This window comes from Littorina saxatilis, linkage group LG1 (assembly GCF_037325665.1).
Source record: "Littorina saxatilis isolate snail1 linkage group LG1, US_GU_Lsax_2.0, whole genome shotgun sequence".
NCBI classification, from domain to species: domain Eukaryota; kingdom Metazoa; phylum Mollusca; class Gastropoda; order Littorinimorpha; family Littorinidae; genus Littorina; species Littorina saxatilis.
In genome coordinates, this window is record NC_090245.1 from 55,812,331 (window position 1) to 55,824,424 (window position 12,094).

The window sequence follows — 12,094 nt, forward strand, 5'->3', positions numbered from 1 at the left end:
CTTCCTTTTCTTTTTGGAAATAAGGATGAAAAAAACACCTGCAAATTAAACCTGCATAACAGTTCATTTGCCTCAACATTCTCCCCCCCCCCTCACACCCCAACACACACACACACACACATTCACCCAACCCCATCCTTGCATATATACACACACCCTCTCTCTCACTCTCTCTTTCTTCCTCCACATTTCTTCTTGCCTGAAATTTTTATGTGTGACCAATGTTGAATTCTAATTTCCAAAGCATGATGTAAAGCGCCATGAGACTACTGTTTGGTGGTGATGAACAGCGCTATAGAAGATAATTTTATTGTTATTATTTCTCTGTCTTGCTCTCTTTCTTTCTCCATCTCATTCTCTGTATCTCTGTCACCCTCTCTGTCTTTGTCAGGTATGGGAATGCCTGAGATGGAAAACCTCTGAAAACTAGAGGGGGGGGGGGGGGGGGAGGTCCCGGGGCATGCCCCCGAATGATTTTTTTTAGGCAAGATAAAAAAGGTAAACAATCAGGCATTTATTTTTTCACAAAAACAGTGATGCATTTCAAGCAAAATAGGTTTCCATCCACTGAATAATGACTGTCAAAGATGCCTCAGCTTTTTAAGAATATAAAGCGCTGAGGCTATGAATTTTTATCCTCTGACATTTATTATTTTCCTCGGAAATTTCATGCTCAAACCTCTGAAATTCTCGGATCCGAGGACCAACTCCCATGCCCTCTCTCTCTCTCTCTCTAAATAGTTTACACACCTGTTCCAGCCAGGGAGGAATACTATCCTCCACCTCAGAAGGTGAGCCAGGTATGTTGATTCTCTCCACCTGCCTGGTCTCAGCCTCGTCGCCAGGGTTACGGTCACAGCTGTCATACCTGAGGCTCAACTCTGACCAAGTTCCGTCGCTTTCGGAATCAAACAGACTCGGTGGAGTCGGCAAAAACACTGGGCTTGAATTGGCTGAAATTAGACAATACGTTGTTAAAAAGAGTTTCTTGTTCTTCTGGGTTTGTTTGGGTTTTTTAACTTACCAGTATCACTCCTTCACTGAAAAAAGAGAAAAAATCATAATCTTTGCAGGGATGAGGCAGTCAATTCAACATGATTTTGGGGCTATTTTTGTTGTCATTGTAATTATTATTGTTGTTGTTTCAAAGAAAATCCAAAGCACTAGTGTCACAAAAGAAATATACTCAAACAACAATATTGTGATTAGTAGAACATGAGCACTTACACATTCCTTAAAATAACCAACTATCATTTTCTTATACTGAACGTAGGTGGAGTGGGGCCAGAAAATTCCTTTCTGGTAACAAATGAGCAAATAAGGAAGAATAGACTTTTATTTTTTTATTTTGACTTACCTTTGGGAGATGCAAGAGACACTCTTGAATCTTGAGTCTTCAGTGTCTTTGAATTAAGTACCTTTTCTGCAGAAGAAAAATATGTTTCCATTTTTAATACCTTTCAGTCTGCATGCATTGCATTATGTTTCTTTGAACCACATTGTTTTACGTTTTTCTGAGCCAACTGTTATTTATTGGCACTTTATTGCATTGTGTCTGCTTGAACCAACACTTTCCACACAGAATCAAAAAATATTTTGTACTTTTGTTTGAGGATGCAACAACAAACAGAGATTAACTCATTCGAGGCGCGTCGGAACTGGAATTCCGACATCTGTGTTTAGCGTTGGCTGCGTGCCGGCACTTGAGTTCCGACGGATATCACGAATTTTTAACGGTGTAAACGGTCCTGCTGACCAAGGGAAACAACCCCTGCAATGAACTTCTATCTGTCTACAGTGGTACCATTCACTGTAAACAGTTCCTTCCCTTAAATTGTTGGGATTAATAAAAATTTTGTTGACGGTGTGCGACCCACGTGTTTTGACTTTTCCAAGATGGCGGATCGTTCTGCTGAGACGTAGTAACTTGAAAAGAGTGCTAGAACGTGTTATTCAGTACGGTTCTGATCTTGACCTCAGTGATGATGATAGTGGAGATGATATTTTAGATTCTGGTGACGATTTTGTGCCAATGGACGATCATTTGGGTGATGATTCGGGCAATGCAAGTGTCGATCATGACATTGTGTATGATGAACCCATGACGTAGAAAGTTTTTTTGTTTTGCTTCAAATTGGATATTTTGCGTGGATATGAAGACAACAAAAGGTATGTACTTTCAAATGTTTCATATATTTTCTAAAAGAGTAAGTTTCAAACTTTGCAAAAACATAAGGTATGTAAGGTTATCTTGTGTTGTTGATTTTTAATATTTTTTTCAAAATGGCTCTAAATCGCGCGTTGGCAGGGAACACAGGGGAAATTTAGCTGCGCCTCGAATGAGTTAAAGACCCAAAATATCTACAACTCAGAATGCAGGATGGGGCAGGAGTAATGACACACCAAACATGATTGCTAGCAATACCACCCAAAAGGTTACTGCTCTACAATGAAACAACTCCTAACAACTTTCCAAAGAACACACATAATGTTCTATACAATGGATGCGTGTACCGAACTTAGCATCTCCTTTCACAAGCATGAATTTGGGACACACTTGCTCAATCAGACACTCTCTCCCTCCCTCTACATCTCTCTCTCTCTTCCTCTCTCTCTCCCTCTCTCCCTCCCTCTCCCTCTCTCTCTCTCTCCCTCTACCCAGTGAAACTTCCCTTAACATCCAGAACCTACAGAACAAACCTAGCAGCATACATGTACCTGCTATGATGAGAGTGTTCCAGTGCCGCGACATGAGACAGGGCACGATGTGCATGGAGCCGAAGATTGGCCGCGGGGTGGCCATGCACTGACCACCAGGACCTGACCCCGTGTCCGAGAAGTCGGCCCCCAGCCGTCCATTATCCCCCAGACCAAAGGCAAACACCATGTTGTCTGTGCAAATCAGCAAAACACTAATGAGTATTAAGCACTTTTCCCCGAAGCCTAAAAAATCAGAACTTGAAAGCAAGGGTTCACATTCAGAAAAATTGTAAACGCTTTAAGGCGGTCCTTAACTAAGCCCAAAGTCGACTTTGCAAAGTCTTTTTACCAAAACCTCAGTGCTAATTTAAGCTGGCAGAAAGTGTTCTAATCTTCGAAATCCAGCCAAGTGTATGTTCTTGTCCCTTCAGTATAGAAACTAGCTGAAAATCAGTACCCGCTGTATGCAGGATAGAGAAAATGTAGTGCCGGACCCCCTTCAAGAATTTCTAGTAGGTGTTATTAGGCTCCAGTGCGTATACGTACAGGACACAGGGATACACACTTTGGGGAGCCGTGATTTCTATTAGTCTGAATGTAGCAGCACACACCGCAGAATGTACAGACTTACCTGATGTGGTGACCACAGTAAAACTATCTCCACAGGCCACTTTGACCACACACTGCCCAACCAGGATGCCCCCCACACGCTTCACGCTGTTGTGACGACGGAAGTCCCCCTGTCCCAGCTGTCCATGGCGATTTGAGCCAAAAGTGAACAGATGACCATAACCTGTTCAGTAGAGAGAGAAAAGAAATAGATAGTAAGTTATAATAAGGGTAAGATTTGTCTAACTGAAGACAAGAATGGGAGTCTATTCTTGATGAGCAGAAACATTTGTCAACAACAAAAAGAGAGAAAAAAACAAACAGGATAAGAACCCGGATTCCCAACTGTCACAACAAAAAGATGTGAAATACATGATTATACAAGGCTGTACAGATTAGAATTCTGTGCATATGTCATGCACACAGAGAACTGATAGGCAATATGGTTTCTTGCTGGTGAAATCTAAACAAGTTTGTTAAAGTATGAATTCATTTTTAACCTCACTTTGAATATTACACACAAAAATACTGAGGCACAAACTGCAATACATCTTCAGCAGCAGCAGCAGCAGCAGACTAACTCAAAGCCCTGGTTACAAGATCACAGGTGGCCGCTGTATACAGGTTTACAATACAGTGGAACCCCCCTTTTAAGACCTCCAAAAATATAAGAAAATCAGGTCTTAAAAAGGAGGGAGTCGTAAAATGGGGGTACATTTACAGTGGTTATGAACAGAAAATAAGAGAAAACAGGATTATAAAGGGTAGGAGTCTTAAAAGGAGGGGGGGGGGGGGTGTTCAGTGTACAGACACAACAAATACTCAATGAGAGTTACTCACAGTCAATGGAAGCAGAGTGTGTTTTTCCTGCAGCCACGCTGACAATTGTGTTGTGATTCAGGGGTTTGACAGTGGTGAATCTGCTCTTACAAGGAATGTCGTATGTCTGCAATCATACACAGATAGGAAATCACAAGCTACTCATAATTACTCATAATTTCTACTAAAAAAAAAAGCTGGGGGGCACAAGATGTGTGTTGTAGAACTAATTTAATTTTCTAAATTAAATGTGTCGTGCATGCATAGTATACATACAGAGGGACAAAATATGGATGTTCTATTCAAAACATTTAAGTTTACAGTGCAGGAACAACCCCCTGCCCCCCCCATTTGTCTTATACACAATTTGTCCAGTGCTAGTGCTAGAGAGCTAACTCCTTGAGACATAATAAACTTATTTTCTTAACTGCTCAGAACATAATCTGAGTAAGTGACTTCTTGCTCCATGCAGTTTCTCCATGTCAAAAGCTGCCATAGTTTAAATTCCACAAAAAACTGACAAATCACCTGAAAGACATTCCTTATGCTGCTGACAATACAATAATTTTGTTTTTTGTTTTCATATTTGATGCTGTATGTTACTAGCATTCTTGCTTTGCTTATTTTCTTTTGTTGTTGATGATGTTTTTGTTCTTGATGTTCTAACTGCTGTTCGTTTTTGCAACAACCACCTTGTCTTTGCGTTTGCGTAGTCCGGATGTTTCCGAGTTCAGGCCTAGTTTGTTGAACTCATTGCTCCCACAGGCAAGCAGTTTGCCGCTGGCGCAGACCAGAAACGTCCCATCAGCGCCTGCCACCACCTCCTTCACTAGATGCTTGCCTGGAAGATCAACCTAAACACAACACATCCATGCAAGGCCAGCATCAATTAATACAAAACCTGTGCTTTAAAGCAGGAATATTCCACAAACGGTCCAGGGACATCCACAAACTCAACAAGGCTTGATTTGCAAAATCGAAGTGTGTTTCTAAATCTGTAAGATAAATCACTGAAAAGCTTGGTAGCAACAGTAATTTTAAAAGATCACTATAACAATAGTAAAATGTTAATTCCTGCATTGTGCTTGTAAAGCCGAGCGGTCTTAGCTTCACATTAACTCTAACTGTCTGTGTCTGTGTCTTAGATGTTATACGTGTTTGAAGGTCATTTGTCAGGATGGCAATCACACGACAGGACAAACAGACACACAGAATATAAACTCAAGAAGAGGCAGGTAAAGTTCAAAATTGTATTGAATCAAAACAAATCATAAAAACAACTCAATACAAGGCGTTTGTTCTTTTCAGAAAATATATCTGTACATTGGTTCACTCTATTCCTGTAATTTTCCTACTACTCGAAAAATATGTTAAGTCCTAAAATGGCTGAAAAATTGGGCATGACCCGTAGGTACCCTTAGCAAAATACGCTACTGAAAGCAATATCCTATGTCCTAAAATGGCTGAAAATTTTGGCAGAGGTTCGGGGCCTGAGTAAAAATAAAGTAAAAGAGTAAAGCGACGCCACTTTACTCGCCGTATGGTAACCTGGGACTGCGGAACGTTTGTTTTTAACCCTGTCAGTTCAGTCCACAGGGCGGAGTCCGGTATACCATTTAGACACTTAAGCCAGGTTGGTTGCCAAAACTCCGGAGGACAGTTTTAGAGATAACAACAAATACTTTGTACTAGGTTGGGAACTTCCCACAACCGTTCGGTACTAAGGTTGCCTCCCACAACCTTTTCCACAGGCACAGAAGCAATGCTGTAACTCTAAGTGGGAAGTCCGGTATACCATTTAGACACTTAAGCCAGGTTGGTTGCCAAGACTCCCGCCGAACCTTGAAAACTAGCAGCTTATATACCTTCCATGACTGTCCCTGACGTCACAGCTAAGGAACCAATGAAAACGTCGCACTGGGATCACATAACAAAATGGGGAGGGAGGGGGGAGAGTTTCGAGGCTGCTATCAGTCTCCATACAAGCTACAGTTAAAACCCCTCAAACATACACAAAAACTCCTGTACTAAGAAAACTACATCAAAAACGCTATAAAGATATACATCAATAAAATGGAGATTCTACGACGCATCATTTGATACCAAACACTCATTGGTTATCAACACTGTGAACAAAGTGCAAAACCTCTGACTATTATCTCGCAAAATAGTCATGTCACACCAAAAATGTATGCAGTTACAAGTTAACCACAGTCAAACACAGTGTATATTCAACAGGCTTCTCATATGTAGATGATAAACATAAAATCTACATTCTACTAAACAAATGAATACAGACTACATGTTTATATTGAATACATGGGTAAAAGAAAGAATGATATAAAAGCTACAGAAAAGAAAAGAGAGAGAGAGTAGAGAGAGTGTGTCTGTATGTGTATGTGTGTCTATGTATGTGTGTTCGTCTGTGTGTAACAAGTATTATCATAGACCTGTATTAGAAATAAAGAATCAGGTCAATCTGGAAAGGAGAGTTGGGGGGGGGGGAAAGGTGAGAGTCGGATGTCGAAAAACAATGCTTTCGCGGGCGGTCCACGTGCTCAAAACTAAGCCGTAGCGAGTTTGTGACCTAGGGTTCATATCCCGTCAGTCAAGCCGGCGCCATCGTGTCAAAACCAATTAACCAATTAATTCTACCGCAAGAGAACAATAGAAAAGTACTATATCATTCCTATCTCCGAACAATTTACTAGGGGAAAGAACAAATATGATTTTAGAGTGTGAATCTTAATTCCAAACAGTTTCAATACTAACTTAGATAATATATTCTGCTCTCTACGCTTTCTCTTCTTCTTCACTCTATAAACTTTAAGAAGAAAATTGCATATGGAGAAAAGACAAAAAAAATATTCATGTAGTCGCTTTTCTCCACATTGCCCCCCTCCACAAAAACAGTTTGCCCTCAAACTGAAAATGACCGAGGGTATTGAAACTTCTCAAAGCAGAAAAGTACTCATTCTTTTACAAAAAGCAAAAAATCATATTTACAGAAAACCAGTGAAACACCAATATCCTCCTTCTTTCTTTTGCTTCTGACACCAAATGTAAAAAAAACCGAGCGGAAGGATAAGATTTGCGTTAGAAACACCATTAGTAACGCCGAACCAACAAACTTTGTTCGTTCTTATTGGATTCCAACTCAAAATAAAAAATGAATTTGGCCCAAACCAAATAAAAACACCTCTCTCAGCCTCTCAGTTCTATTATCATAATAATTTACAAACAGAAAAAGAAAAAAATATATTGTTACACAAAAATATTAAAATAATGCGATTATTGCTTCTTACGCCGACACCAAAAGGAGGGAAGTTTAAAAAAACCGTCGAAATAATTTGGATTCTTCGCGACCTTCCCAATGAAATAAGTGATGTATTTTACAGGTTACAGTAAAAACATCGAGAACAAAAATACTGTTATAGTGACACAAAATTGTTATAAAAGAACGTTAGACTTTCCACTCTAGTCTTCTGTTCCATTTAAAAAAAACAACCACACACCGATTTACTTCGCCATGGTTACTCAGCATTGAAATCAAAAACATGTGTAAACGAAATTCCCAGCAACATTCAAAAGAAATAACAACCAACAAAACCAGATTTCTCAAACGTATTCATGTTCGCCATTTCAGCAAGTACGAAAACCCTTTTATAGAATAAAAAGACTAAATGTATACTCTTACCAGTCTTAAGTGTACATGAACACCGCATCTGTTGTCCGTCCCCATCGTAGCAGTCTTTGAATCGCACACACACAACGCGGTAACTCCTCTAACATCTGTCTTTCTCCTTCTTTTGAAAACAATCTATTGACTCTTGAAATCGATTAAAGCAACGTCTTTGGCGCTTAAAATAATAAAACCTTCGATCGTTGACGTCATCGTTGTTGGAGGTGCGGCGACATCACGGATGCGGCGCTGACGACGATGATGTTACGTCACTCTGACGTCATCTCGTCACAGCATCGGCGTCGACATCGGCTGGCGCGTCCTCGCGGCGCCAGACAGCTACCTCCGTCACAGCAACGACGTCAACATCGGCTGGCGCGTCCTCGCGGCGCCAGACAGCTACCTCCGTCACAGCAACGACATCAACATCGGCTGGCGCGTCCTCGCGGCGCCAGACAGCTACCTCCGTCTCTTCTGTCACTGCCAAGGCGTCGACCTCGGTGAAACATCCGCCCTCGGACGACCCCCAGCTGGAGCACCGTTTAACGCCGAGACGCAGCTGGCATCCCAGGTCGACCGCAGTGTCTTCACCGGGACGAAGGTAGTGGTGTCGTTGACTGCCACCGTAGATTCTGATAATGATTTTCGAAGAGATTTGAGGTTCTGTGTTCTTCTCTTTGACAACCTTCTCGGTTTCTGCAATAAGTTCATGGATTGGTGACCGATGCGTGTCTTCGGGACCCCTCGTTGTAATCTAAGTCCCCTTCCGAGAAGTCCATCTCTCAGGCTCCCTCGCTGCTGGATGCACTTAGCTCTCCAGTTGATCAGCCCACCCGACCTATGTGGCCGCATAGGTCCAGCACACGCCGCTCAAACCGCTCTTTCGGTTATGCTTGCCTTGCCTGTCCTCTGGTAGGTCTTCTGTACCATACCCTCCAGTGCCACCTAATGCGACACCAGGTCAAGACGGTTCCCAATCCAATTCCCCGCAGGTTGTAGGACTACACCCATGGCAGAGTGTATATGACTCTTCTGTAGTAAGTTGTTGCAACAAGAAAAAAACCAAATGTTTCATCAGCTCCGGCCGGACGCTGCTGACTCATCGTGAACCCCTCAATCTCCTCTAATGGTCAAATCTCAGTCTATCAGGCGGACGACGAGTCCTGCTGGTTCGCCGTAGCTTCGTTGTCGCCCCTGTTGTCATCTGCATCTCTCTGTGACTGTTGTCTGTCTCGACACTCGTCATTTCCTGATCCATCCCCACATCAGGCTCTGTCTGGGTCCCCTTTTGATTCTCCACATCATTGCAGATCCAGCTTATGGGCGGGTTCTCTGTGTAGAACGGCTTCAAGTGGTCAACATGCACGACGAGAGATGTGGCGTCCTTGCTTGACTGAATCTCATAGTTGACCTCACTTGTCTTGCCCAGCACCAGGTAGGGACCGACATATCTTGAGTTCAGTTTGTTTTTGTTCAGATTTGGGGGATAAAATCTGAGCACCCATTGACCTCTCTCAAAAAGTCTCTCCCTTGCGCCTTTGTCATAGTTCCTTTTCTGCCTCTCTGCCGCTTTTTTAAGATGTTCTCGGGCAAAGTCGAAGCTGGCCGCCGTCGTTTGTCTCACCCATTCGACATACTCAACAGGGCAAAGATGAGTTGGAGTGGCTGGCTCTGTCCCGTACATGAGGTCGATAGGCAGGGTGATCTCACGACCCATCATCAGCAGGTTCGGGCTGCAGCCTGTACTGTCGTGCCTCGTGGAGTTGTACGAGCAAAGAATGTAAGGCAAGTGATGGTCCCAGTCTTCCTTGTGATCATCGCAAAACTTTGACAGCATATCTATCAGCGTACGGTTGAGTCTTTCAACCTGACCGTCAGACTGTGGGCGATATGGTGACGTCCTCGTTTTCTTCGCCTCCAGCAGGTCGCACAATCGCAGAAACAGTTCTGATTGGAATTCGGGCCCCTGGTCGGTGTGGATGACTCTAGGTATGCCGAATATCAAGAAGAATCGCGTGACCAAGACATCGGCTACCGTGTAGGCCTGGTGGTCGGCCAGAGCATAAGCTTGACTCCACTTGGTGAAGTAATCACTGACCACCAGCACACATGTGTTACCGTTCTCCGTAGTCGTTGGGAAGCTGAGGATGTCCATGGCAATGCGACCAAAAGGTTCAGCTGCAATGTCTTGTTGAAGAGGGGTTCTGGCTGGTCCACTTCTTTGCTTTCGAAACTGGCATTGTTCGCAAACTTGGCACCACCTTTCAATGTCGTTTTTTTGTTGTGGCCACCAGAAGCGATGCTGAACGAGGGCAGCTGTCCTCTTGATTCCCTGATGTCCTCCCAGTCTGGTATGATGAAGCTGATCGAAGACCTTGCGTCTGATTTCGTGTGGCGCTAACACTTGATACTGACGAACTGGATGTGACTCTGACGGCAGCCATCGTACCAGCAACCCGTCTTTTATGTCGAGCCGCGCCCACTGCGTCCAGTAGATGCGCATCTCGGCCGCCTGGTTCTTCACAGCGGCCCATGGTGGTCGTCGGCCGGCCGTCTTCCAGGTTTTGACCGTTTTCATAACTTCGTCTTCATCCTGCATTCCGCAGAGCTCAGCCTCCGTCACGGTCTGTAGCCAGCAATCATTTCGGTCTGCAGGCTTCTCCCGCTGTTGGTCACGTGCCCCTTTTCTGTTGCCTGAAGGTTGTCTGACGTCATGCACTGCCCGCAGAAATGCCGTCTGTTCTTCCTGCTTTTCCTTTCTCTCGCAATGGTTGCAGTCTTCCTGGTGACACGGGCGTCGAGACAGGGCATCTGCGTTGGTGTGCTTCTTGCCTGGTCTGTGTTCAATGTTGAAGTCATAGGTGCCCAGCAGCTCTAGCCATCGGGCAAGCTGTCCCTCTGGGTTCTTGAACGACAACAGCCATCTCAAAGCGCCATGATCTGTCCTAACTTTGAAATGCGCCCCGTACAGAAAATGGTGACAGTGTTTTACTGAGTCCACCACCGCCAACAGCTCCCGTCTTGTTACGCAGTAATTCTTTTCCTGCGCCGATAGCCCTCGGCTATAGAACAAGATCACTTTTTCTTCGCCGTCTTGGACCTGTGATAGGACAGCGCCGATCGCTGCGCCTGACGCGTCTGTGTCGATGACAAAAGGCCCTTCTTCTTTGGGGTATGCCAGTATCGGAGCCGTAGTTAAAGCTTGGACCAGAGTGTCTTTCGCAGTTTGACACTCTTCTGTCCACTGAAAAGTAGCTTTCTTTTCTGTCAGTCGATGAAGAGGCCTCGCGATGTCAGCAAAACCGCGGACGAATCTTCGGTAATAGCTGCAAAGCCCCAGGAAGCTTCTGACGTCTGTCACCGTCTTAGGAGTCGGCCAATTCTGTACGGCTTCTGTTTTTTTCAGATCCGTCTTCACGCCTTCGTTGGAGACAACATGCCCCAAAAATTCGACCTCCTTCCTGAAGAGACGACATTTTTTCGGCGACAGCTTTAGCCCAACGTCTTGTAGTCGGTTGAGGACCTTCTGCAGGTTGTCCAAGTGACCTTGGAAGTCTCGAGCATGGACTATCAGATCGTCTAAGTAGATGAGCACAGCTACTTGGTCCAAGCCCTTGAAAACCATTTCCATTAACCGCTGGAATGTGGCTCCAGAATTCGACAAACCCATGGGAAGCACGGTGAACTGCCACAGCCCTCCATGGGTGACGAAGGCCGTCTTCTCTGAGTTCTCCGGATCCATCTCCACCTGCCAGTAGCCGCTTGCCAGATCGAGAGTAGAGAACCAACAGGAACCTTCAAGAGCGTCCAGGGTATCGTCGATCCGCGGCAGCGGAAAAGAGTCTTTTCTCGTGACTGCGTTGAGACGTCTGTAATCTATGCAAAACCGCAGGGAACCGTCCTTCTTTCCAACCAGGACCACAGGTGATGCCCAAGGGCTGCAAGACGGTTCGATGACTCCCAGTCTCAGCATTCTCTTGATTTCTTCTTCTGCGGCAGCTTTCTTGGCCCGCGGGAATCTACGGGGTGCCTGCTTGATTGGTGCAGCCTCGCCCGTGAAGATCCGGTGTCTAACAAGGCCTGTCCTCCCTAAATCTTCTTTATTCTCAACGAAGGCTTTCCTGTTGTCCTGCAAAAACCGCAGTAGTTTCGCTTCTTGCTCCGCATTTATCTCCCCCGTGCTGTCTTTGAATAACGTTTGTAGTGCCGGCGACAGATCTGTAACGTCACTCGAGGGAGGCTGGACGGATACACTCCGCAAATATGCAGGTACAGGGCTGCCGT

The 12,094-nt window shown here is 44.4% G+C and overlaps 1 protein-coding gene and 1 long non-coding RNA gene across 2 annotated transcripts in view; one reads left to right on the top strand and one right to left on the bottom strand.

Annotated features, from left to right (window-relative positions):
- LOC138974665 (uncharacterized) overlaps positions 1-12,094 on the top strand; it is a 300,124-nt gene that overhangs the window by 251,225 nt on the left and 36,805 nt on the right. The window lies entirely within an intron of this gene.
- The window catches only part of LOC138974420 (serine/threonine-protein kinase Nek9-like), a 39,030-nt gene that overhangs the window by 5,540 nt on the left and 21,396 nt on the right, over positions 1-12,094 (bottom strand). The window contains exons 16-21 of the mRNA XM_070347138.1: positions 4,821-4,982; positions 4,150-4,255; positions 3,332-3,493; positions 2,719-2,892; positions 1,358-1,423; positions 751-953 (exon numbers count right to left, since the gene is read on the bottom strand). Coding sequence (XP_070203239.1) covers positions 751-953; positions 1,358-1,423; positions 2,719-2,892; positions 3,332-3,493; positions 4,150-4,255; positions 4,821-4,982 — 873 coding nt within the window. The remainder of the gene's footprint in view (positions 1-750; positions 954-1,357; positions 1,424-2,718; positions 2,893-3,331; positions 3,494-4,149; positions 4,256-4,820; positions 4,983-12,094) is intronic.